This window comes from Corvus brachyrhynchos, unplaced genomic scaffold (genome assembly GCF_000691975.1).
Source record: "Corvus brachyrhynchos isolate BGI_N302 unplaced genomic scaffold, ASM69197v1 scaffold114, whole genome shotgun sequence".
NCBI lineage: Eukaryota > Metazoa > Chordata > Aves > Passeriformes > Corvidae > Corvus > Corvus brachyrhynchos.
This window is the reverse complement of record NW_008238337.1, coordinates 8,303,593-8,328,086: the sequence shown is the minus strand read 5'-3', so window position 1 is coordinate 8,328,086 and position 24,494 is coordinate 8,303,593. Positions and strand designations below refer to the sequence as shown.

The window sequence follows — 24,494 nt, the reverse complement described above, 5'->3', positions numbered from 1 at the left end:
CTTTCTTCAAACTCTTGTTATCTTTGGAATTGAACTTGGAAAGATGTTGTCTCCATCCCTTTTGTTCTTTCGTGTCTGTTACGGGGGTGTCAACAGTGTAAATTGATGGAAGTGTGAAAGATGGTGACAATTGGTATTACCTGTGGGAGTTGGACACAGGATGTGGAATTCTGCTGCTTGAAAGATGATTGCTGAAGGTTTTTCTGCACCCCAACATGAATGCAGTAAGATGAACTTTCTCAAACTTCTGATGATTACAGCGTATAGAAAAAGCCTCAGGCTTGGTTGTTGCACAGGCTGATAAAGAAGACAAATACCTTTTCCTTTGTGCAGTACCCACAAATCAGCAGACTCCAAGTCAGCTGGGAAAGCCAATGGTTGTAGAGACCCAAATGGGCTGGTGAAAGAACAAGTGTTTTGTCAGTTCGCCAAACTAAAAGATGTGTGTCACTGTCACCTCTCCTCATTTGATAAAAGTAAATGTAAACAAAATGCACCAGCCCTATATTCAATTGAATTCACATTCTTTCGTTCTGAATTGAATGAATTTAATGCTCCTTATAACTGATGTTATTGATTCTCTTCTAGTTCTGCTTATGATAACGTCAACAAAGTTCGAGTCGCTATAAAGAAAATCAGTCCTTTTGAGCATCAGACGTACTGCCAGAGAACTCTGAGAGAGATCAAGATCCTACTGCGCTTCAGGCATGAGAATATTATTGGAATAAATGACATTATCAGAGCTCCAACTATTGAACAGATGAAAGATGTGTATCCTTTCAAAGTGTTATTTGGCATCATTAGTAATGGTTGTCTTCTCTCTTTTGATAGTTTCTTCCCCTTCATCCTCTTCCTTCCTAAATTTTAATAAAAGTTGGCTTCTATTATTGTAAATAAAAAGGGAAGTTAACAGTATTTGATCAGTTTGTAGATAAATTTATAAATTTGATGAACACTAGTTTTATTCTTTATTTTCCAGGAAAAGAAAAAAATGTTAATTCCTATCTTCCAAGGCAAAGAACTCAACATTGTAGAGAAGATTTAGTTTAGTCACATAATTCTAAAACTATATATGCTCTTAATAGAGCTGCGGCTAGAACTGGTTGCTTTGAGGAGCAAGTAAAATGGCCAGACACTGCTATAATTGTTTCAAATTTTCTTGAATTAAGGAGGAAGAAAATTTTACTTAACTCATTCCTGTCAAAGCAGAAAAAAAAAACCCCTTCTTTTAATTTTCATTGCAATTGTGTAAAAAAAATCAGCTGACTGAGTATATTGGGATTTAATTTTGGTAAGAAAAGGACTGTTGTGTTCAATGTAGCATAATAAATATATAGTAGAGAAGAACAGCTGAATTTTTTAAGTGGGGAGATGGTAGAGTAAATTGATCAGAAGTTATGAGATCTTCTACCTTCATGCTTTTATGCAACTGCAAGCAAGTATCTTGGAAGCTTATTACTCATTAACCAAAAAACCACCTTTGTTTCTTGGCAAGCAGGGATAGGAATCAGATGAAATTAAGATTCCAATAAAAGTCAAGCTCTACTATGAAGAAATAGAGGTTTATGATGATTAATTTGAGAGGATCACATGCTGGTGCCTCTTATTTCTGTAAAGGGCTGCATCATGTAACAGGATTGATTGGATTCTAAACTTCTAAAGCAAGAATCAACTACGCAGTTTCATAATTATCATCAAACAGACAAATAAGAGAGAAAAAAAGTTCTAGAAGTTTCCTTGGGTACTGTATGTTGATACCTGACATGACACCCAAGTTTTTTTGCTGCCTTACATCTAATGCCTCACAGATACATTGTGCAAGATCTTATGGAGACAGATCTTTACAAGCTCTTAAAGACTCAACACCTCAGCAACGACCACATTTGTTATTTCCTTTACCAGATTCTGAGAGGGTTAAAATATATCCATTCAGCCAATGTGCTTCACCGTGACCTCAAACCTTCAAATCTGCTGCTTAACACCACATGTGATCTCAAGGTGAGTTGAAATTTCTTACAGATTTTCCTGCCATGGTCTTTGTAAATGAGCTGCTATAACCATGAATGTGGGGTTTTTACTGGGGATTAATGTGATTTTTGTCCTGGAAAGATTGCCAAAACATTATTTGGTTTGATAAAATAATTATCAAGATTTGAGTGACTAAGAATCTGTTAGGTTGATGAGTGCATCACTGTTTCCATCTGGAGGCTGACTTGGAAACAGCCTCTTTGAAAGCTGGATGAAAATACTGATCTGAAGCAGCATCATGTTTACCTCAAAAGTAAACTCAGAACTGTGTATGTTTCAAGATTTGGTTTCTCTGTTTACACTGTTAATGTTTTGTTGTTGGAAAAGGACTTTGTATTAGTGGGTAGCTAAAGTGGCATGTGAGATTCAGTGCTGATTAAATGCACGGCAATTACTTAAGGAGAGAATGTTCCTAATTTGCATTTCCAGAGATGGGCTCTGTACTCGTTAATACTACAGAAGGATGAGCTTAGAGCTGTTATGATTCTTGGAAAATGTCAGCTCAATGCTTAGTGGCATTCAGTAAAGCAAACCAAGTGTGAAGAATTAAAACAGAAATAGAGAATAAAACAAAAACCATGCCATTCTGTACCTTTCGGTAGTTTTGAGTCTTTAGTGTGATCATAGTTACCACACTTCTCCCTGTGATATGAGGAGACCAGGAATTCAAAGTACTCCTCTCCGTATCACAAAGAGCTATTTAGCCTGGATCTCCTCTGCTGGAAGATAGTGCATGAGGAACAGAGGAATCCAGTAAAATTTGATAAAGTTGTCAGTGGCATAGGGAGGGTGAATAGAGAGCAGTTGTGTTCACTGTCCTTACCTATGGAAAAGGCTGGGGGGGGAGGAAAGGAGCGGGTGAAATTTACTTGCAGCATTGTTAAGCTGTGGAATTTGGTATCACAGAGCACGGTAGATGTTGCAGTTTTTAAAAAAACACCAAGCAAGTTAGCAGAAAAAAAACCTATTGAGTGCTCTGTGTGGTTTAGTCCCACAGTGACAAATCCAAGGAAGATGAGAGAGGCATTGGAATATGTTGCCTTTTACACTGTACATCATGTATTTGCTGCTGGCCACTGATGGAGTGAGATTGCAGAGTTTACAGTTCTTGATCTGAGATGGTACAACTGTGTTTGTTGAATACTGTGTTGCTCCTAATTACCCTTTATTTTTTAGTGTAGCTCTAACTTTCTCAATAAACAAACCACAAAACAAAAATAACCTTCTTCGAAGTGTGAACCAGTTGTGGGCTGTACAGGTTTGTCACAATTCCAAGTGTCACACAATTCCTTGCTGTGTATGCTGGTCCATTCTAAGTACTGGCTGCATGATCAATTTGCTTTATATTCCCACTGCATCTTGTCAGCTCTTCCTGGTGCACTGCTGGGCTGGTCACCTCTGGCTCTTGCTGTGGGATTTCAGCAGCTGTAATTACATCACACCCCTTCAAAGGCATTAACCCCTTCATGAAGGAAATGGCGCATAAACTCAAACACGGCATACAGTGGAAACAAACGACTTAAAATCATACTAAAAATCATATTTTTGGAAGAAGGTCAGTGGAAAGTTTGTCCATCTTGAGTGGTGGTTCTGTTAGCTTCTTTATTTAATGGCATTGTGAGAGAGAGTTGTTGCTCTCTTCTGAAACTCACAGTTCTACAGGTTATAACGAGCTCTTTCTTTCTTTCTACTCCCTTAAACATGATCTTGACCTCTGTATTAATGCTTTAATTTCTAGGAAAGAAAAGTAAGAGTCTCTGTTGACATAATGTGTTTGTGAGCCCTATGTCTTGTGGTGAGCAGCTGAAAGTCTTCAGGCAGGAGTTCAGAACCTAAAGGTGTTTCTGTTTCCATAGGCAAAGCTAAAGACCTAAATATTTGAGATCTTAAATGTGACTTACCACACAGTGAATGAAAGTTGGTGAAAGTACATCATGTCACTTAAGTACTGTCTCTTGTTATGTATTTGCAGTGGAAGATTAGACTCAAGATTCCACGAAAACTACTATCTTGGGATCTCTCTAGTGAGAATCGTGTGTAATAAAGATACTGGTGTTCTCCTTCACAGCCTGGCATCTTTCCCATGAATGAGATTAATGTACACTGACATGCCACTGACAGACTGGAATATACTCTAAATAGTATCTAACTCTTTTAGAAAGGTTTTTACTTGATTTCATGATTCTCTGCATCCAGCAATTTGACCTGTTTGTAGTTCTGTAAATGAAGTAAGTTGCATAAAATCTCTCATAGCCATAGAATTTTCGTAGGCCAATGGCATTAATATATTTCAGAAAATGAAGCCCAAGTTATTTTAAACAAGGTTCTCAACTGGTGTGTTGGAGTGCCTTCAGTGTTCAAAGTTACTCCAGCTGAGAATCTCCTTCTTTGCCTTAGGTAAAACGTGCACACACTACAGTGATGCTGTAAGTTGTGCTTTTCTGTCTACACAATGAAAACTCACTATTACTAAAACAACTGAGAATTGTTACCTACTGTGACAGGCGTGAAAAGAAGGTGATGGGGGAGGTTTGTTTTTTTTTTTTTTAAGGAAAACGGCAGGTTAGTGTCTGTTTCAGGATTTTTCCAATTACTCTAGAGATGCAACTGTTTCAACCACCATCTTATCAGTAACAATTAAACTTAATGGTAGCCTCTCTGTTTCCTTTTATACAAATGCACACATAGAGGCACAGGCTACTCAACAATACAACTGCAGATATTTCACTGTATTAATAGTACCTTTGGGTGTCATTTCATTTGCTTAGTAAATGGTCATATGTACATGATCCTCCTAAATCTTCCCATCTGCTTGATAGCTTCATCCAATTTTAAGCCATCTCTGTTTAAAAAAACCCCAACCATCCCTGATACTGATTGCAAGAACATTGTTTTCAAAAAGTGGAAGCTAAATATATAAATAGGATGATGGCATTTCTTATTTATTTCTTTATTTAGCTGGGAAGTAATTTCTTCTGTCTCAGCAGCATCTGTACTGTCTCTCCAAGGCATGAAGCACTAACTGATATACCTGGGTCTTTCATTATGCAGTTTTTTGTTCTCTGCTGTGACTTAGCCAAAATGCCAAGAAAATCTGCCTGTTACGATATTGCTCGCACATGATTTCTTCTTTTTTTTTTTTTTTAATTTTCATTCACGTGGAGAAGCCTAAAAACCAGCTCCTGGTGCTTTGCCTGCTACATATCATCATTTGTACGGGCCCAGTGGCCCCACATTCCCCCCCAGCAGGGCAGCTGCTTTCAGTGTGTCCTGGTGCCACAGGATGGGAAGTGTCTGCCCTCCTCAGGTACAGCCAGAGCTGTGCCCATCCCTCACCCTGGGCTGCAGGCAGAGCCCTGGATCTCCAGCGTCCCTTACTCTCTGTGCTATCACTCCTGTCAGTTCTGCAGCCAAAACCTCTTTCTTACAGCTTCAACCTTGAAGTCTTTCTCACTAATGGTGTTCCTGCTTTTCTGCTTAACCTGTTTCTGCTTCAGTCAGCAGGGGCTTTTTGTCATTTTAATGAGCACTCTTTGTCCTTGTTCTTCCTTTCCATCCCATGTGCATTTTTCTACTTGAGTTGAGAGATTCAGAGACACCTTCTGTAATTCAGTTCTTGCTTTTCACTGTGGACCAGAGAGTGTCTTTCTTTTTTTGTTTTAATAGTAGCAAACCACTGCACTTTGCTTTTGTGTAACACTAAGATTCTGCACGTCTCCTTGCCTCTAATCTTATCTAGCTTTTTTCTGAGGTTAGGAGGAAGAGATTATAACCATTTTTGCCTGCTGCATAATTATTTTTTGGAGTCTCTAAGCTGTCCTCTACAGTTTCTTCGTTTCTGTCTTTAGAGGAGGCTCTTCTGATTGTTTGTACTGAGTCTCTTTATGTGAGCTGCTAATTGCACACAAGGCAGCTGCTCTGTTCCTGTAGCCTGGGAGAACATTGCCACGCTTAAAAAGGTTCTTTTTGGGGTTGTTTGCTAAGGATTCAGGGTGTTGGGTTTACTTTTTAAATTTGTAGCTAAAGTAATGGCATGCAGCTTGGCTTACGACATTCATCACTGCCTTTTCTTCAGACCCTCTGTGTAAAAGTCAGCTGCTGAATCTTGTCTTTCAGATGTAGCTTTTAGTCAGCTGAAGTATTTCTTCCCTAACTGATCTATCAGTTATTTCGCTGACAGGCTGTCCCTACAGGAAAATTAAGAAATACCTGCCACAGCACAGTGGGGTTTCTGTGGTTTTGGTAGGATTTTGCATTACTGACTTTATTGACTACAGCCTATTTTCACTTCACATTTTCAGTATAATCACTGTACACAATTAACTATCTAGGAGTAAATACTGTAAAACAAACGTAGCAGAAGAACCTCCCACTGTTTGCCACTCCTACATTTGATGCTTGTTTTTCCTGAGAGTATGTATTCTTCCATGGAAGTACAGTGTGTGTGGCAATCATAACCTGGTACTTTTTGGGGGGCAGCAGAAGCTTGTGAATGTGTCTAATGTACCACTCAACAATCTTGCCATTGACCTTTGGGGTGGTAAGAAAGGAATAGCTGCTCTGCTCTACAACAGTCTGTCCTCACATTTTCAATTTTCTTAATTTCTCTCTAGACACTAAATAGCTCTGAAAGCCATGGAGCCTCACTACTAGAGCATAACTAAAACCACCTTTTTCTTTTTGCTGAACTCACTAGTCTAAATCAGTGTTTGTTTTTCTTTTCATGGTTAGATAAAACTATTTTCTTGAGAAAGGGTTGAGAAATATTTTCTTGCCTGTGTTTAGTTTTTGGGAGATTTTTTTTCTTTTAGGCTCATGCTTCTTTCAACAGCCTATAATCTCTCCAGTATACCATTATCTCGTGATTGGATAGGTTGTTTTTCATGCAAAGATGCAGTTATGATGATAGCTTTTGTAAAATGGGGTGTTGAACTTGGTTACAAAATATGTTGGTTGCTAATTAGGTTTTCTGGAAGTCTTACTTGCTTTTCTTTATGTCTTCTGGCAAATTTCTAAGAGGTTGGAGCAGTGTATCTTACTACCTGTTTGGCAAAGATGCTGTTAAGCAAGCCCATAGTGGAACATAAATTGTGCACCAGGAACATCTTTTTTTCTCTTGTTCTCTTTCTTGTTTATTCTTCCTGGCCCCTGAATGGCAATTGGATATTCTTTGTAATTGATTGAAAACATTTTTCTTCACCTTTGTGCAATAATTTGTTCCTAAAAACACAGGTGGCCGTCACTGCGTTTGTAGGTGTTACATCATTGACTGGGGAGTGGTGAATTAGTAATGTAACAGTATTGGAAATGTGTGTCTAATGTGCCTTTTTTTTCTATTTACTTCTCTGAAACCAGATTTGTGACTTTGGATTGGCTCGCGTTGCAGATCCTGATCATGATCACACAGGATTCCTGACAGAGTATGTGGCCACACGTTGGTACAGGGCTCCAGAAATCATGCTGAATTCTAAGGTAAGGGCCACAGCGAGCTGTTGCTGGTTATTCCCTTGTGGGTACCAACTGTGCTTCTCCTTTCTGTGTTTTTAGGATCAGAACGCACACATTGTCTTGGGGAGAAGTGGGCATGGGTTTCCAGTAGAGCTTGCAATAAAGCTATAGCTGGCTTGCAATAAAGTGTGATTCCAGAATCAGTTATTGGATACTAGAACTGAGTAATCACGTGCTCCACTTCCACACCTCCAGTTCCTTGCCAGTCATGAGACTGCTTCCATCAGTTGCTGTGCCACTGAGCAGGACAGGAGTGCTAGGAATGAGCATTCCATTGCTGCCTCCATCAAGGCTGCAAATGTTGCCTTAATATTATCTTGACATCTTAATTTAGGTTTAGAGTGTATAATGAGGGTGAATCTGATTCTGAATGAAGGCATGTGATCCTTCTTATGTGTCAGTCTTAATTGCATTCCCATAGTCTTCATGAAATCATTCCTTTGGTTTCTATATATTTGGAATTACTGTTGTGTTCTGTGGCCATTTTAAGGTGCATCCAGTCCCTGTTATGGTTGGTGGGTGTCCTTCAGAACTCCTGTGTTCGTTCCCACGGCCAGACACTTGTTAGCAAAACACCCGGGTGACAGCTGGGGCTGTACTTCATATTCTGGGATGACTGTTGTTCCTGTAGGATTTACAGCTTTTCCAATTGGTGGGTTTATTTTGTTGTGGCAATAGCGTGTCCAAGGCACTTCTAGAAAATAGGCATCTGACCAATTGAGGGGTTTTTCCCCCAGCTTCTCTTATTTTAAATTCACATCTTGTATTTTAAATCCTCACTGAGGCCACAGCATAGGGCAGCTTGACTGTATTTGTGGCTATCCACATCCACTTATCAGAAGATTTTACAAAGAAGATATGTTATGTTTGTAAGAGGTGGTCAGCTTAAAAGTTCGTGGCTTAATGAGTGATTAATTTTATAATTATGGCGCCTTGAACACAAATGTGAAGGGATGACACCCTGAGGAGTTGATGCCCGGTGGCTGTGGGGTCAGTGAGGATAGAGCCCCTCCCAAGGGAGGAGCAGTGGCAGCAGGCCAGGCACAGTGGGTCTCTGTCACTGCTGGATGTCACTGCTGTGCCTTTTCCTGTGGATGGCACAGGTTATCCATACATGTGGATATTCCTCTGTTTGTTCCATTCCCGTTATGGTGTGGCCTCCTCCCAGCATCTTCCCCTCTTCCTGCCTGTTGTGTTGTACAGAGCAGCCAACCAACAACGATTGGTTTGGCTGTTTCCCCCCTTTGCCAAAGGCCTCTTCCTGGAGTGCTGCTTAGATCCCCTCAGGAAGGACGGCTGCTTTCACCGTGTTCAGCATGCTGGCAGGGGCTGTGCAATTAAGAATACCTGGTTTCCAAAATTTTTTAGTTTAAACTTGCTGTAAAATTAGGGCATCTCAACAATTTGCAATTGGTAACAGATTTAGCTAAACTTAAAGAATCCTTCTGGAAAAGCATCTCTTGGAGACTTCAGTTCTTGCTACCCCTTCAAAGTACTGTTTTGATATATGGTTCTTAATTATTTCATTTGTACAGAAAAACAAAACAGCATGAGCAAGCATGACTAATCTAAAGAGGAAAAAGATGATTTGTGTGCACTTCCACAATTTACTAAAGTAACTTGTTTCTGCTCTTATGCAAAAATTTGACAAAAATGTGTTTCTGCTTCACTTGCAGGGTTACACCAAGTCTATTGACATCTGGTCAGTGGGCTGCATTCTGGCAGAGATGCTCTCCAACAGACCTATCTTCCCAGGAAAACACTACCTTGACCAACTTAACCATATTCTTGGTAAGCTTTATGGAAAAGCAGCATTTCCACATCCATCTGTCTCTCTCCATCATTTCTGCCAGCTGGGCTGGTCTTTCTCCAGTGGGTCAGTGTGTAAGGTGTGGCTCTGCTGGTGTGTCATCTGTTCCCTCTAGTTATTTTTGCAGCAATTGCTACAGGTAATCATTGTTTTGGGGACAATTAGAGAATACTTATCAATTTATTTATGTCAGCAGATACATTTTTAAAAAAAAACAAAACAATTTAAAAAGCTTATATATTATTAGGTCCAGGTCAAATTTTTTAAAATTCCTATAGGTACACCACTTACTGGGATCTTTTTTAAGAGATTACAGATCATTAGAAAACTCAGATGCATTTATTTATTTATTAAAAAAGTTGGTTTTTAGTAAAAGTTTCTAAAAACTCCTCAGGTATTTCATATTCTTAAAACATTTGGTCTGGAATCTCCTTCCCAGCAGTTTTAATACTGAGTTTTAGTAGATATGATACAACTGTATTAATGGGCTTTTCATAGAATGTACTATTGTTTGTATTCTTTTTTTTAGGTATACTTGGATCCCCTTCCCAAGAAGATTTGAATTGTATAATAAATTTAAAGGCCAGAAACTACTTGCTTTCCTTACCACACAAAAATAAGGTACCATGGAACAGGCTGTTTCCAAACGCTGACCCCAAAGGTATTTTATGCTCTATTATATTGTGTCAAAGTAATGGAAGGATGGGAGTTTTTATAACCTAAGAATTTATCTTTCTCTATATTGGAAATAGAACAAGAAGGTGCCTTAAAATAGCACTATATATCTAATATACAGTTATAAACCAGCACAAAGTCCTCATACTAGTTAATCTTTTAAATTCAATTTTTAGTAACTCTGAGGTTGTCTGTTGTGGAGTTTGGTCTTTAACTTACATGTAAAATCCAAACTCTTGTCAGTGTCTTTGGAAGCACAGGACATTATTCAAGTGCTGAACATCGGCACTGGATTTCGACACTGGCATCAAACAAGTCTTGAACATTGTCTTTAACATCAGATAGGAGGCAGCTGCTTGCTGCTGCCCTGAGTAGAGTTTGTGCAGACTGTGCATCAGTTGTAGGTCAAACAGGGTCTCGTCAGTGAGTGGGGTCCTTAGGCACCATGAGAGCTTAAAATTTAAAGGGTTAAAAAATTCAGTTATGATAAGTGGAGCAAAAGTTCTAAAAGCAAGGAATGTAATAATTGTTGCCTTTCTTACAAGGCTTTAGTAAAGGGTAAATATGATTTTGTTTTGCTAGATAGCTATTATTACCTTTTAAACTCAACTCCATACAGTTTAAGGGTGGTTGTGTTCACAGTACAGTGCTCTTCTACCTGCTCTAGCACAATTCGTAAGTAGCTTCTTTTTCACCTGATATGATAATTTACTGTTAGTGGATGTGATCAGGTATTGAATTACCATGTAAAAGCTGATTTCTGCAGATAGAACTGTATGGAGCTGATTATCCCTGTCATTGAGGGAAACAGCAGTGATTTATTCTGCTTTTATAACAGTGCTCATCGATGTGAGAATCCTCCCCGTGGGCTTTGACAGCTCAGATGGCAGCAGTGCTGGTACCTCAGCTGAGGGGGGATGTGCCGTTTGGTGCGGCACCTTGGCAATGGCACCCTGAGAGCAGCTGTGCCAGGGCAGCTTTTCAGGAGCTGGCTGTCACTCAGGGCAGTGACAGGGCTGTGCCCGACACACTCCAGCTCAGGGTGAGCACGGGAGCTGAGGGAGGAAACACCGAGTGAGGATTGCAGTGCAAGGCTGAGGCTTTTGGAGCTGCCTTCGAATGAAGCTGGGTCTCTTGTGCAGTGCTGGCTACTGCAGAGACCCAGAGGAGCTCACTTCAGTGGTAGGGTGATGGTGATGGTGCATCCCCCCTCCCCAGGCCGCACAAGGACCTGAGGTCACAGGTGTGTTCCTCATCCTGGGGCAAAGCTGCAACTGCTGTGCTGCAGCAAGAAGCCTCTGTTAAAGTTCTGGTTCATAAATGATATGGTGAGGAGAAGAAATGTGATGGAATTTGGGATACTGCAGATATCTTAGGGCTTCTTGCTCCTGGTTTTCTCTTCTTGGAAAAGGGAAATGTGTTACAGGCAAAGTCACTGACCAACTGCAGTAGCTCTGACTTGTGATGTCCATCCAGAGTTTCACCAGACCTCGCTCTCTTGTCTTACTGGATCTTCAGGTTCTTTATAGATTATTTATGAGTTGTCTTCAACAGATTTTGCCTGAATCTTATGAATATAAATGCATCTTCTCTGGAGAGTATCTTCTGTGCTGCCAGTTGGGCAAGAGTATTTCCCTGTGATGATCTGGAACTGCTAATGACTTCTGGATATTTTCCAGAACAGCCAAGTTTTCTTTTCAGAATAAGAGCATAGTCATAATTACTTCTTTCAGATAAGCTCCATCTTAGTTTAGATTTTGGCACAAAAATCCAAAACATTTTTCTGAGAGAAGAGAAAGTCTAATCTATTTAATTTCTGTTGTAGTTAAAACCAGATTGTACCATAGGATTCCTTGCATTTCTTGCCTCGACATCCATTCTGGGGCTGAAGGGCCTTGGGCAGGGTAACACCTCCACTGGAGCAGGTCGTGCCTAAGGCTGTTGTAGCCCAGGAATGCGGATAGAGGGGCAGGCACAGCTCCTGTGCCCGAGTTACAGGTCCCAGTGCTGCTACAGCAGGGGAGCTCCAGCAGTGCATTGTCATTAGCACAGATCTTGGGGTGGTGAGTATTGTCTGTGTAAGGTCAGGGCTTGTAACACTTTTTGCAGAGTGTGTATTAAATTCTTGCTCACTTTTTTTCCTCTTAGCACTTGATTTGTTGGATAAAATGTTGACCTTTAATCCTCATAAGCGGATTGAAGTGGAGCAAGCTTTAGCCCATCCATATCTGGAGCAGTATTATGATCCAAGTGATGAGGTAAAGACATTGTTAAAATGTAAACATTGATAAAATGATATAGCTGATTATTTTCTGCTTTAGTTTAAGGGTAGTATTTCTACTGCACTGACGGAGTTGAAAAATGAATTGCATCAATTAACCAAAATTTGTATTTCTCACTTTAGTACAACACTTAGGAGATGCCACACAATAAATAGATGCTAAGGTGTCCTCTCTAGAAAATGGAGATTCTCAGCTCATGTGTCCTGGTTTCATAATGTCTGAGGTAAAGGAGGAGAATGACTGAGTTTGCCATCAGATCATGCTTTGAAAACCCTGAATCGGAACTGGCTGTAGTTTGCGTACAGTTCTGAGGAGATTTCTGGCTTCTTTTTGTGACAAAATAGAGGAGGAGGAAATAAGCTAGTTTTCCTTAAGGGTCAGACATGTTTATTCCAAGAAATAAAAATGCTTGAGATAGTATTTTCTTCAAGTAGATACTGAGTTAGGAGCCTTGAACAAATATTTCAACTTGTAGTTTGGATTTGAGTAGCTACTTACTGTGGTTGATTTAAAATTGGGTAAACTAATACGTAAAGCACGCATCGGACTAATAGGAGGAGTTCTGCCTTGAAGACTGCTCAGTGTTAGATATTTTTGTGAAGGACATTTTCAGATTTTTCCCCCATTCATAAAAAGACTGCATGAAATTCAACAGAACACTGACATTAAAGTAATCATATTTCTTTGTATTATTAAGCCTGTAGCTGAAGCACCCTTCAAGTTTGATATGGAGTTGGATGACTTACCGAAGGAAAAGCTGAAAGAATTGATTTTTGAGGAAACTGCAAGATTCCAGCCAGGATACCGATCTTAAATCGTGCATAGGTAAAGTCACAGCAATATGGGACACTTGGGCAGGGGGGAAATTTGGGACTTTGGTGCTGCTGGTGAAATGTAGAACTTGCCTTTCCCAGTGCTCAGTAACTCCCTGTCCAAGGACCTGAGCTCAGTCCTGTCCTGTTCTTGAGGGAAGTTTCTGTTTGCCCACAGCATTGAAGTGACCACATGGAATTGAGGCAATTGTCTGAGGTGTTTACCTTGTTTGTAGGTTACATTTAGGGAATAAGAATTGCATTTCAATAGTGCTGCTTAGAATAAAAGCAATAGTAACACTTTGAAATGCAAATTTTATTAAAAAAAAAAGAAAACCATTTTAAGGGGCAATGTTCTTCATATATTATTTTGTCATATGGCTTCAAATGCTTCAAAAAAACCTCTCCTCCTAAATGCAATGTACAGAGGAGAAAACTCTTAAATTATTTTAAAGGAAAAAACCCACACTTGAAACTTTAGTATAAATTATCTTTAGTTTTAAGTAACTCTCAAGTAGTGTGAGTAAATAAGAATAGGTATTTAAATAGTAATAAATTAATTATGATTAACCTTCCTAGTATTTTGAAGGTCTTAAAGTTTAATTTAAAATGAAATGTACTGATATTCACTGACTCTGACTCTTTTTTTTACATCAATGAACTTAACTGGTCTTCCTGTACCACAAGGCTTGCAAGTCTCAGGAGTTCCATACAAAATTGGTCAAATACTGACATGATTGGAGTACCTGTGAAACTTCTGTGATACTAATAGGTTAAAGTATCAAAGTTTTATGACTGGAAAGGAAAAACAAGCCAAAGGCGACAGGCTGACCTGGGTTGCCTGGTCTGTGCTCTCCTCCCTCAGAGCAGCATTCCGCAATCACTGGTTTGTGTGGGCAGTTCCACCAGGAAGGTGAAGTTTTGAGCCAGGGAACTTCCTTGCTGCCAAAATCCACAGCTCTGCTGGCAGAGTGCAGCAGCTTTGTGGCTTTGCTATAAGCAATTATTTTTCTAAAAATAGGATTTTAGTGTCTTCATTGCGTATACCCCCAGGTTTTTACTTAATGATGAATTCATAGGAAAGAAAAAGAAAAAATAGTGGGGGAAACTTCTAAAAGTACAATTTTTACTTTAATAGGGTAACTACTGTTGCCACTGGCTTGAATATTCAGATGTCTAGAAGCTCACAAATGAACTAATTTCAAATTTTACAAATACTGCATTTTGTTTATTTATGCTTGCTGGGTGATGTTGGAACTGTTGTAATAATTAAAAGATAGGGAAATCTGAGGTTCACACACTGGTTCTGTTAGTTGGCATTGTCAATAGAACAGACCTGGGACTCGGTAGCATGACTGGTGTTAATGTCCCACCCATGTTTTCTAAAGCTGATTCTGTATTAGAGCACAGCTGTGCATGTACACATTGTGGAAGAAAATTACATCAATTTTTAGGAACAAGATGGAGCCTGTTCCTAATAGGCTGTGGTCTCAAGGAAGGACAGCAAAGTAGTTACTGCTGTGGTAAATCATAGTTCGTGATCTCTTGCTTGCCTCTTTGCCCAGACCATACTTACCTAGGTTGTATTTAGGGATTAAGGGATAAAAGGATTAGGGATAAAGATATCAGTGATCCATTGCTAGCAGAAATTTCTGGTTGTTTAAAATGTTACCTTTGAATTGCTACTATGCAGAGTTGGTTTGCCCAGCACAATACTGAAATTGAAATATTGTATTAGCTTGATAAGGATGCTGGTAATTTGTCTGAGTCGTTTGTGGTTAGGATTGCCAGCTATGCCACAGCACAACAGTTTAAACATAGCTGGTTGACATCCTAGTGAGAGCCAGTCCCCAGGAGTTGGCTTTAAATGCACAGTAACAGTGTCCTGCTGTGCATTTCTGTTCCCCTGCACTCCCCCTGGGCTTTATCAGCCAGCTCTTCTCACTGGGCTGTTTCTCAAGATTCAGTGTCCCCTGGGCTGTGGGTTTTGGAATTGAGATGTAATATGAAAATAAAAGATTTTTGGTTCAGACAAAGAATGTGCTTCATTGATTAGCTATGTTTAATCTTCCTAATCTTTTGAAGATTTAGTAGTTTAAAATGGAATGCCCCGATATCCATTGTCTCTGAATCCTTTTTGAACATCTGTAGATCCTGCTGGCTCTGACTCATGGTAAACACAGTGTGCACAGAACACAGAAATAGGAAAGGGCCTGTTTTAAAAGGTGATGTTAAAAACTTCCTTCACTGAAATATGTCTCTGCTCTCTTTTGTAGGACAAGGACTTAAAGGACTGGGCATGCTCAAACGTTGCTGTTCCTCTTCCCAGTTCTTTGTTGTTGGTCATGTCTTGTGGCCTCTCTCAGCTTATCCACTAACTCCTTTGAGCCATTCAGGAGGGCGGTTCCTGGTAGTTTTGGCTTTTCATGCTTTCAATGAATCTTTTAAGCCTGAAGAATTGTAATTGACACTCCTATGCGTAATGCCCATTGTTGACCTGTTGCAGTACTGTACTGTACGTGCACCTACTGCTGCCTGTGTTTTAACTGCTTGCTTTCTGGTTTGAAAGATGCAGTGGTTCCTTTCACTCCTGGATCAATATCCAAGAAGATAATTCATTAACCTGTAAGACACTTACACCATGAACTATGTTTTTCTGACTTTACTGAAGTCGCTGGCATTTTTTTTTTTAGAAAAGCTACTATTCAGGGCACTTTAAGTCAGTGACATCCCAGATTTTTTTTGCACGTCCTTTTTAAATAGAAATGGTTGGTTAGCATCCAGCAGAGTGTGTACCATTATGCTATGGATTGCAGCATAAGTCGTGTTCATGTCAATCTTGCTTATGCACTTGTTTGGGTGTCCTGTGCTGTACATACAGGTATTCTATCCAGTGTAAGAGCCACATAGGAGCCCAACTTAACTGAATTCATCTAAGAAACATATTCCATGTATTGACAAAACATGTACCTTTTTCTCCCTGTTTTTCTAAAAGAGATCATTTAAAGTTTACCCATGTTGGAGGCATAGTACTTCCAAAGTTCCTACCATGCAGTAGTGTTTGTACAGCCTGTGCAAAGGCGAGGTGGCAGCTGCAGCTGCTGTTTGCTCCCCGTATGCTGGAAGGTTTAACACAGACCACGATGGCACCATGACCCCATGGCCAGTGCTTTTCCTGGGCAAGGCAGCCGTATCTGGTGGCAAGCAAGAAACCAAAATACGATGTTAATTAACTCAGTCTACATCCTGCATACCAATGAAATGCTTCAAATGAGGATTGATAGTTTTGACATTTGAATCTAATCACTGACATTCAGAATTCTTGCAGAGAGGAACACTGCATCTTCAAATGAGAAAGTTTGATTTTACTTTTGCTCCTACAGCATGTCAGCATCTCAAGTTCATTTCTTGCAACCTACACTATGGTGATTTGTAATCAAGCCTCCATGAGCTCGTGACATGAAGTACTGTTCTGTTGTCAAGTACTATCAAACTTTTCTGATAATGCTGAGTTAGGACAACCAAACAAAGCTAGCACTAAATAACGTTTAAAATTGTATACCTTTTAATGATCTTTTCAAGTATTTGTTACTGAAATTGTATAATGTGGAGTTTACTAGGTGTTATGTTCCAGTGCAGTGCCTCCTTTTCTTTCCCCACTGCTCTCTGTGGTGAGAAATTTGCCTTGTTTAAAATAATTACTGTGCCCTCGCATGACTGTTAAAGCTTTCTGTGCAAAGATGATTGTCTAAGTGCCACATGCCTATGATTGAGAAAAAAAAATAATCTATTGTTACCTCTGAGTTGTGTTCAACTGAAATGCTATTCAACAAATAACTTAGGAAAAATAGTTCTATTTTTAGCTTTTCATATCTCTGCTGTCTTTTTCTCATTTTATTTTGGCAGCAGTGAAGAATGGATTGTATAAAGACTGCTTGCTAATATGAACAAAATGCACTTGTAATTCCTGGAAATAAATTTAAATCTTATATCTTCACATTAACATTAAGAATTAGTTTTTGGTTTCCTCTTGGGTAATGTCTTTGAATGGAAATCAGGTTCAATTGCTACTGTAGTATATAAGGATGCTGGCTAGTTAATAACTCCAGGCTTCCTCATACCATTTAGTCTGCTCTTCAGAGAAAACTAGAAAGCCATTCACTTAGACTCCAGTAGATAAGGGTGCTTACAAGATTCCATTTCAAAATTTTCTTTTTCCTATAGTTTAAATGTTAGTCTGCCAAAACTAATTTTTAATAAGCAAGGGTTCATCATTAAAGGGCATTTTCTATTAGGAAGTTCCTGTGGTACATAAATCTCTGTTGTGGGGAACAAATTCGGAGCATTGTCAGGACACTGCACAAGTGATTATGGAATTGTGGTATGGAACCTATGCTAAAAACATTTCTATAGAAGAAATATGCACTTGACTGTTGATACCAGTGTAGAAATTTCTCTTAACCTTTCTACACATCTTTACCAAAATGCTTTTCTCACTCAGTTTTGAAAAGTTGAAATATCTCTAGAATCTCTGCTACTTGCATCATCATCATTACAACAGGAATCATTTTTGGCACGGTTGGAAAGATGACTGTTACTGAAATTAGTTTGTAACACCTCAGTTTTAATTTATTAAGGAAGAACTTTGGCAGCTTACTTCACCCTTCTCTTTCCCAATTCTATTTTTTTAATACTCTCTTTAATTTGGGATGTTTGGGGAGGTGCAGACTTACCCTTGCATCCTGTCTCTCCAAATGAGAAGCCGAGGGTTTGCTTTACCTAATGTCTGGTGCTTTCGGGCTTTCTTCCTTAGCTACTCTTGCTGAATCCAATAGGCATCCATCAGGATCCATAACCATATTCATCAATCTTTTACTGAATTCAGTAAACATTGTTGGGTTGAATTTGTTGATGCGTCAAATGCTGAAGCATGTTTTTTTTTTTTTTTGGTCAGATTTTGAAAATAGTTTAAAAGAAGGTGCCTCTAACAACACTGTGTTAGGTCAGTTATTTCATCATTTTACATTGGGTTATTTTCTTTATGCAGTTTTTATATTTTAGAGCGGAGAACAGCAACTCTTAATTGAAGTAGCATGCATATTTCATGGTAAAGATGCTTTGGGAATAAGGAATGTAAACAGTTCACTGTCAAAAACATTCCAACCTTACAGCTGAAGAAAAATATGCAAACACAAAATTCTCATGGATGCTTTGGCAAACAAGCGTCTGACTCTGCTGTCCTGCCTGTGGCCAGACTCTTCCTCACCCCTGTGACACCAGAGCTGGGCCGTGTACGCCGGGAGCTTCCAGGAGTGGCAGTGGGGACAGAACTCGGCAGTGGCCAAATAAAACCTGAGGAGCTGAGCAAGGCTTTCCTTGCAGAATGAGAGAAAGAAAAACCTGTTGTTGCTGCCCACTGTAATATGCTACGATATATTTATACCATGTCGAAGTTGTTTGCTGAGCAACTGTACTATAGATTTAAACTTTATTAATATATATTTGCTTATGTTAGTGTAGTTTATATAGCCCTTGGTTATTGATAAATTTATTGTGTTGTTACAGCACAGTGATATGGTATAAATATAGATCTATACATACACACCATATACTTATGAATTTGGTCCCTTGCATAGTACTTTTATATTTGTACAGCAATGTCTTCAAGCAATCCCAGATTTTAGGGGAAATATTTTTGTAAATGCAGTGGTTTAAACAAAAAAGTCCAAACAATCCTTTTACTAAGTTTTAAATACATTTGTGGTTCAAAATGGTTTAGTTAACAATTGAAATCAAGACACTAAATTAGTGAAAAGTGCACATTAGTAAAGTGAAGCTTACAGTGGTTTTTGTAGCATGTGCTGTGATCAAACCAAGTGACACATTGGCGGAAATGTAAAAGTTGGACTACATGTGTAATCTAGAACAAATTTCTAAAGGTTGCAGCTGGTTTACTTACTATTGTTGCCTTTTCTCGTGTTGTATCAGTGTAGAGCACTCTTAAAATACTCAAACTGCTTTGTCTTTGCTTTGTACTGTTGGTGCCTTCTTAGTCATGTACCCCACAAGTCCTGCATAGCTAATTTAGTTAATGGTAAGTTTAAAATAAAAAAGCAAAGGAAGATTTTATAAAAAATAAATCATTTTCTGTATGTTCTTATTCATTGTAACAATTAAACATTTATATTGTGACAGATTTGTGATTTGGTTAATCTGTATAGATCAATTGTAAGTAGCAAAGGTTTATATTTCGTCTTATTCTTTTGATGTTGTAAACGTTTGTGATTTTCTTTTTTAAATCAGGTAACTTAATGTTCTGTTTTGTTTTTGGCATCTGAATCTTGTAAAAACAAATGCAAAGAAAATCATTAAATTGTGTCCCTGTATTACCAAACCAACATAGTTCCGTGCATATCTAGAATGACTGGGACTTTGCTTTGCCCTGAGCTGGTCCATTGGCTGATCCAAAACTGCCCCTCCTTGGAACACTGCACGGGGAGCAGCGTGCAGACAACAGCTATAACTGCTCAAGGTGTGTATCCCCCTGTATAATTGTACCAGCTTGGAATTAAATTAGGGAAACTATCCAAAAAAAAACCTACAGCTGAGGTTTCTTTATAGACAGGCAGAAATGTTTTATCTTTGGTGTGAGAAAATTATGAAATCTTGACCTTTTGAGTGATGCAAATCGATTTGTGTATCTGATGATTCACGGGCTTTTTTGACACTCTATGGATATTCATATTGCACTGTTCCCACAAAATCTTGAAAATTATTACTTGCGTAATCCTTAGAGACCAAATGTTTTCGTTTCAATACAAAAAGGCTCTTCTCCAACCAGGGATTTGAAATGTGGGATTTCTGGGAGCTGTGCAAGTAAGCTCATATCACTGTCATGGACTTTTAATTCTTCTTCTTTTTTTAAATTTTTTTTTTTTACGCTTAAAGTGCTGAAGACTGTGCCAAAGAACTGAACTCTTAAAAGGTGTAGCTGGATAATGGCAGCTAGAAACTTTAATTAATATGAAAACACACAAAATGTGACTTGAAACTAAAGAAAGCTTAACCATAACTGACAGGTCTGTAACAGCTCTGAGAATTGGCTTGTAAAAACTCATCTCTCATTCCCCTCCTTGACTTTCACTGCAGAGTACATTTTTCTTCTAAGAATAATACATTTTTGCCATAGGTGGGTTTATGTGTGTTCTTACATTTTTGTTGGCTGTGACTGTTCCTCTGGCAGAAGGTGTGTTCGCCTAGCATGCACTTCAGGGAGGGACTTCAAGGTACAACTGCACAGCCATTTGGCTCCAGGAAGGTTTTGACAAGCAACTGATTGACTTAACATTGTTGTGATCCTTGTTTCAGTCGGGTTAGTTTGAAATACCACACAGATTTCCTGTGTTTCACCAGAATTGGCTGCTGATCCTCTCAATCTGTAAGCTCCAGGTGTAGTGGCCACTCCTGAGCTATTGGAGCCAGAGTGGGTCGGGGTGGGGCTGGTGGTTCCAGTGAGCACCCCAGGTGCTGGGGTAGATGGTGCACTCAAATATTCAGGAAGGCTGGCAAGGAGCTCTTTTGAGTACAAGCCCTGTTTATTGGAAGAGATACTAATGTAGGTCTGATGGCATCAAGCTATGTAGAGCTCTGACCCAGGACTTTGCAGACCAAAGATGATTCTGTGTTGTGGATGTTTCATCTTCAGTTATTCTTTCTACTAAATTAGATATATGTAACACTGAAAAGCTTAAAAAATAAAAACATTAAGGGCATGTAGAAGACTTACAAACATCATCACATCAATGTATGCCATGTCTGTTGGTGGTTACCTTGCTCTGAGGTGTCTTCTCACCACACAAGTCCAGGTAGCTGCAGAAGGAGTTCTAGAGCCTCAACTCTGCTTCCAAAGGCAACTCCGGTCAGTCTGCTGAACACCAGCCTGGTGTCAGAGGTGTTCGCATCCCCCATCAGAAAGGTGGCCTCACTCACGTGCTGTTTGTGTGAAGCCTGATCTTGGGAGTTGCGTGTGAGAACTGTTCTGTAACCCCTCCATCTGTTCCCTTAATAAATACACTGACAACTTTCCTTCATGTGTTTTCCAGAATTCTGCCTTTTTTTTTTAGTACATCTTGCTATTGACAATTTACTTTGTGTTTAAACTGAGTCTAAACAAGTTCCAGTTGTTACAAAAAATCTTTCTTTTATAGGTTTTGTGAGCTTTCTGATGATAAACAGCAGATTATTGGTCCTGTTAGTTAAACTGATATACCTTGTGGATACTGAAAACTTCCTGCAACTTCCCTAAAGCTGCATCTCATTCTCCTCTCAACATGCACGCACACAGAGCCCATTTTTCCTGAAGTTCCTTTTCTTTCCAGCTGATTCATTAGTGCAGTAGGGAAACATGTGAGCCTTCTGGCTTAGTACAGAGGTAGCTTATGTTTGTGTGTGAAGGCTGAAGAGAGGAGTCTTCCATTCCTGATTTTACTGAAAAGAGCAAGAAATACCTTAACAGGGTCTTGGGTTTGCACTGTTTTCTCACCTAAAAAGACAGTAAAAAAACCACTTCCATTTCTCTTCCCAGTCTGTGAGTTTGTGTGCACTCAGCTGTTGGCTGCTGCCTGCACTCCTGCTCCTCCCTGTCTCCTTCCCTTGCTGCTTGCACTGGGCTGACCTTTGATCTTGCTGAGTTCCTTTTCCAGCAACACTGCCCTTCCTCAGGGGTTTTCACTTTCCATGTTGGGATCTTTCTCCAAAGTCCCTTGTCTGCTCTGACTTAACGACTTCACTGCTTTGTTCTTACTTTTCCTTACCTTGCACGCTTGTAGCAGTCTCACAGCTCAGCTTTGATTTGCTTCTTTCATTTTTTACCCCTGTACAGCTGAGCCAAGGACACAGTTGTGCTTCACAGAGCTGGGCCTGGGTACAGGCAGCTGACCCTGGAGCCCTGGTTCAGCCACTGGCCCTGGGGAGAAAACCAGGGTAGCGCAGAGCAGCTCCAGTCCCAGGTCAGTCCTGGGATGGCATCAGCCAGGGCGTTGGCAGTGCAGGGATCTCTTATTCCACCTTGCAAGTTTAATTCTGACCTTGAGTGATGTGTGATCTGTGTCTGAAAATTCAGGCTTTTTTAGGAAAAAAAAAAACAAACGCCAAAGCTGTAAGAGAATGCCATAGAATTTTGTAAAATTTGCTTTTACTAAAAGACTTGAGATGCACCTTTTAGGGGGTTTTGTTAGTTTATTTGTTTTTGTTGGTTTGTTGTTTGGGGGTTTTTTGTAACATCCAAGACTAAATGGCTTGTTGTGAACATCTTTTTCTGCCTTAAAACTGCAAATGCAAAAATGCTGAATATTCAGAATTTTGGCTTGAAACTCTCTGATGATACCACCAGAGAGCTGGAAGGTTTTTTAGTCAAGCCTAGGTCACCTTTCATTTTGATAGCTAGTACTGAAAAGGAAATTTGGACTAAAAAACCTTTCTTTGTTCCTAGAAGTGTTAAAACTCACAGATATTCTAACTTATAGTTGAGGCATCACAGACTCAAGAGTTCAAACTTTGGACTTTTTAATGCATTCTGTGTTTTTAAAAAACTTGTTAGTTTTTGTACACATACATACCTTTGCAGGCTTTCTGAGTAGGTTTGCATAGGTGTGGAGGGGACACAAACTTGCAGGCAGCTTGCCCACTCAGAAGTATTTCAGTGGGTGTTGTTGCTGTCACTGTAGCTCCGTGTTTTGATCCTGTGTTTGCCTTCATGCGGTACAAGCGCAGCACTCCAGACAAAAGTGGGGATTGAAAACAAAACCATTTCTTAATTTTTCTGTTGTAGCTAAACGTAATACAAGCTTGGGTTTGAGGGTATGCTTGGTATTTTGGAAGAACTGTGTTAAGCTGTTTTTCCAGCTGACTTGGTGACATTTCTGTAAGTAAAATACACTGTTGTTCCAGCATGGCAAAGGTCTGCATAATTCATGTGCTCAACTTAATCACTGGTTTTCTTCTTGTGACAATAAATGGCATTGTACCAAAAGCAATATATCCTGTGTGTAGTTAGTAGTGGAAATAATTATTACTGTGCAGCTTGTATTTTCATTGTCTTTGCAGCCCCTACCATGGATCGTGTGCACTGACAGTCACTCCAGGCTGTTAAAGATGTCTGGGGAGAAAACCCGGTCCTGAATAACACTTGTTTGCTTTCTGGAAGCTGCTGCTGTACTTTGAAGCAGAAAAGGGTCGCACCTGATGCTGCATTAAGCTTATTTTCTTCTGAGGCTTGTCATCAGACTTCATCTAGGTCTAGCGTGTTTCTCCAGATTTGCTCCTCCACATTGTTCCTCTTGAGAAAGGCCCAGGCTCAACACCAGCATCATTAGAGCCAAGGATTATAAGAGAGCAGAAGGGCTTTTTTCTCTGCTTGATTTTGGAATTCTGCTAAGCTGTGCACAGCTTTAGAGCGTGGCACTGTAAAAAGACTTGTGGAATGCTGCAACTGGTTGTGCTCACCAACTACTTAACTCAAGACCAGATAAGACCTCACAGGCAATATGCAATGCTTGGGAACTCTCTAGTCTGTTCCCTCCTGCCCCCCAGTAGCACTTCTGCACTACTGGCTCTGCAAGTAAACCAGCCCTGGATAACTCACTTCAAAGGGAAGCTTTGGGTTTCATTTCTGCGTGCTCAAAAGGGCAAGATATTAAGACAGTTTTCTCCCTATCACTTGCGTTTCACTGCTAGTGTAGTACTCATTATACTAAATTGTCACTGTACAAAAAATTTTATGCTGCAGAAATAAGAGGGCTGAAGAGCTTGCTCTTCTCAACATATATTCCTTCTCGCTTTCTAAGTCTGTAGAAAAATACCTACTTTCAGTTATAGCTAAATAGCTTTTCTGCATTCTCTGTGCACATTTTTCTCTGCTGCCTCCTACTCTTCTTAGATGTGACTTATTTTACTGCTAATGGTGTTATAAAAACTGTAGTACTACAGGTGTCATGTGGTAACTTGTAAATAAAATTACTGTAAACGCACAGTCAAGTTATTTGTGGTGCTGCTCTGTACATGTGTGACACTGCCTTAGCTGTCAATTCTCACTGCACTTCCCTGGAAGATCACTTGGGGATTATAAAGCCTGTGCCTGTGCCTTGTATGAAGAACCTTTTGCTGACCAGCCTGCACAGCAAACTGGTCCTGTTAACAAGTTCCAGGCAACTCTAACACTGACAGCAATTATTTCTAGGCAGGAATGTTGCCACATCATTTGCCAGCTGACAGCAAATCAACCCTTCTGTCAGACTGATTGTCAGTGGAGTAATAATACAGTTTTATGTAAATAACTAACCATTTGTATAGCAAGTACAGAACACAGGATTATTTACAGTT

The 24,494-nt window shown here is 39.6% G+C and overlaps 1 protein-coding gene across 1 annotated transcript; it reads left to right on the top strand.

Moving 5' to 3' along the window:
- Positions 1-571: 571 nt before the first annotated feature.
- Positions 572-23,400, top strand: MAPK1 (mitogen-activated protein kinase 1). The gene is made up of 8 exons (XM_017734969.1): positions 572-771; positions 1,809-1,998; positions 7,384-7,500; positions 9,213-9,327; positions 9,876-10,007; positions 12,170-12,279; positions 13,001-13,128; positions 15,392-23,400. Exons 1-7 carry the CDS (start codon positions 761-763, stop codon positions 13,115-13,117), a joined length of 792 nt encoding a protein of 263 aa, XP_017590458.1. The 5' UTR covers positions 572-760; the 3' UTR covers positions 13,118-13,128; positions 15,392-23,400.
- Positions 23,401-24,494: the final 1,094 nt, after the last annotated feature.

Excerpts from the sequence above, each read along its gene's own strand:
- MAPK1 (XM_017734969.1), top strand. Across the intron at positions 9,328-9,875 it reads CCAACTTAACCATATTCTTG|GTATACTTGGATCCCCTTCC; the intron begins GTAAGCTTTATG and ends TCTTTTTTTTAG. Across the intron at positions 10,008-12,169 it reads TCCAAACGCTGACCCCAAAG|CACTTGATTTGTTGGATAAA; the intron begins GTATTTTATGCT and ends TTTTCCTCTTAG.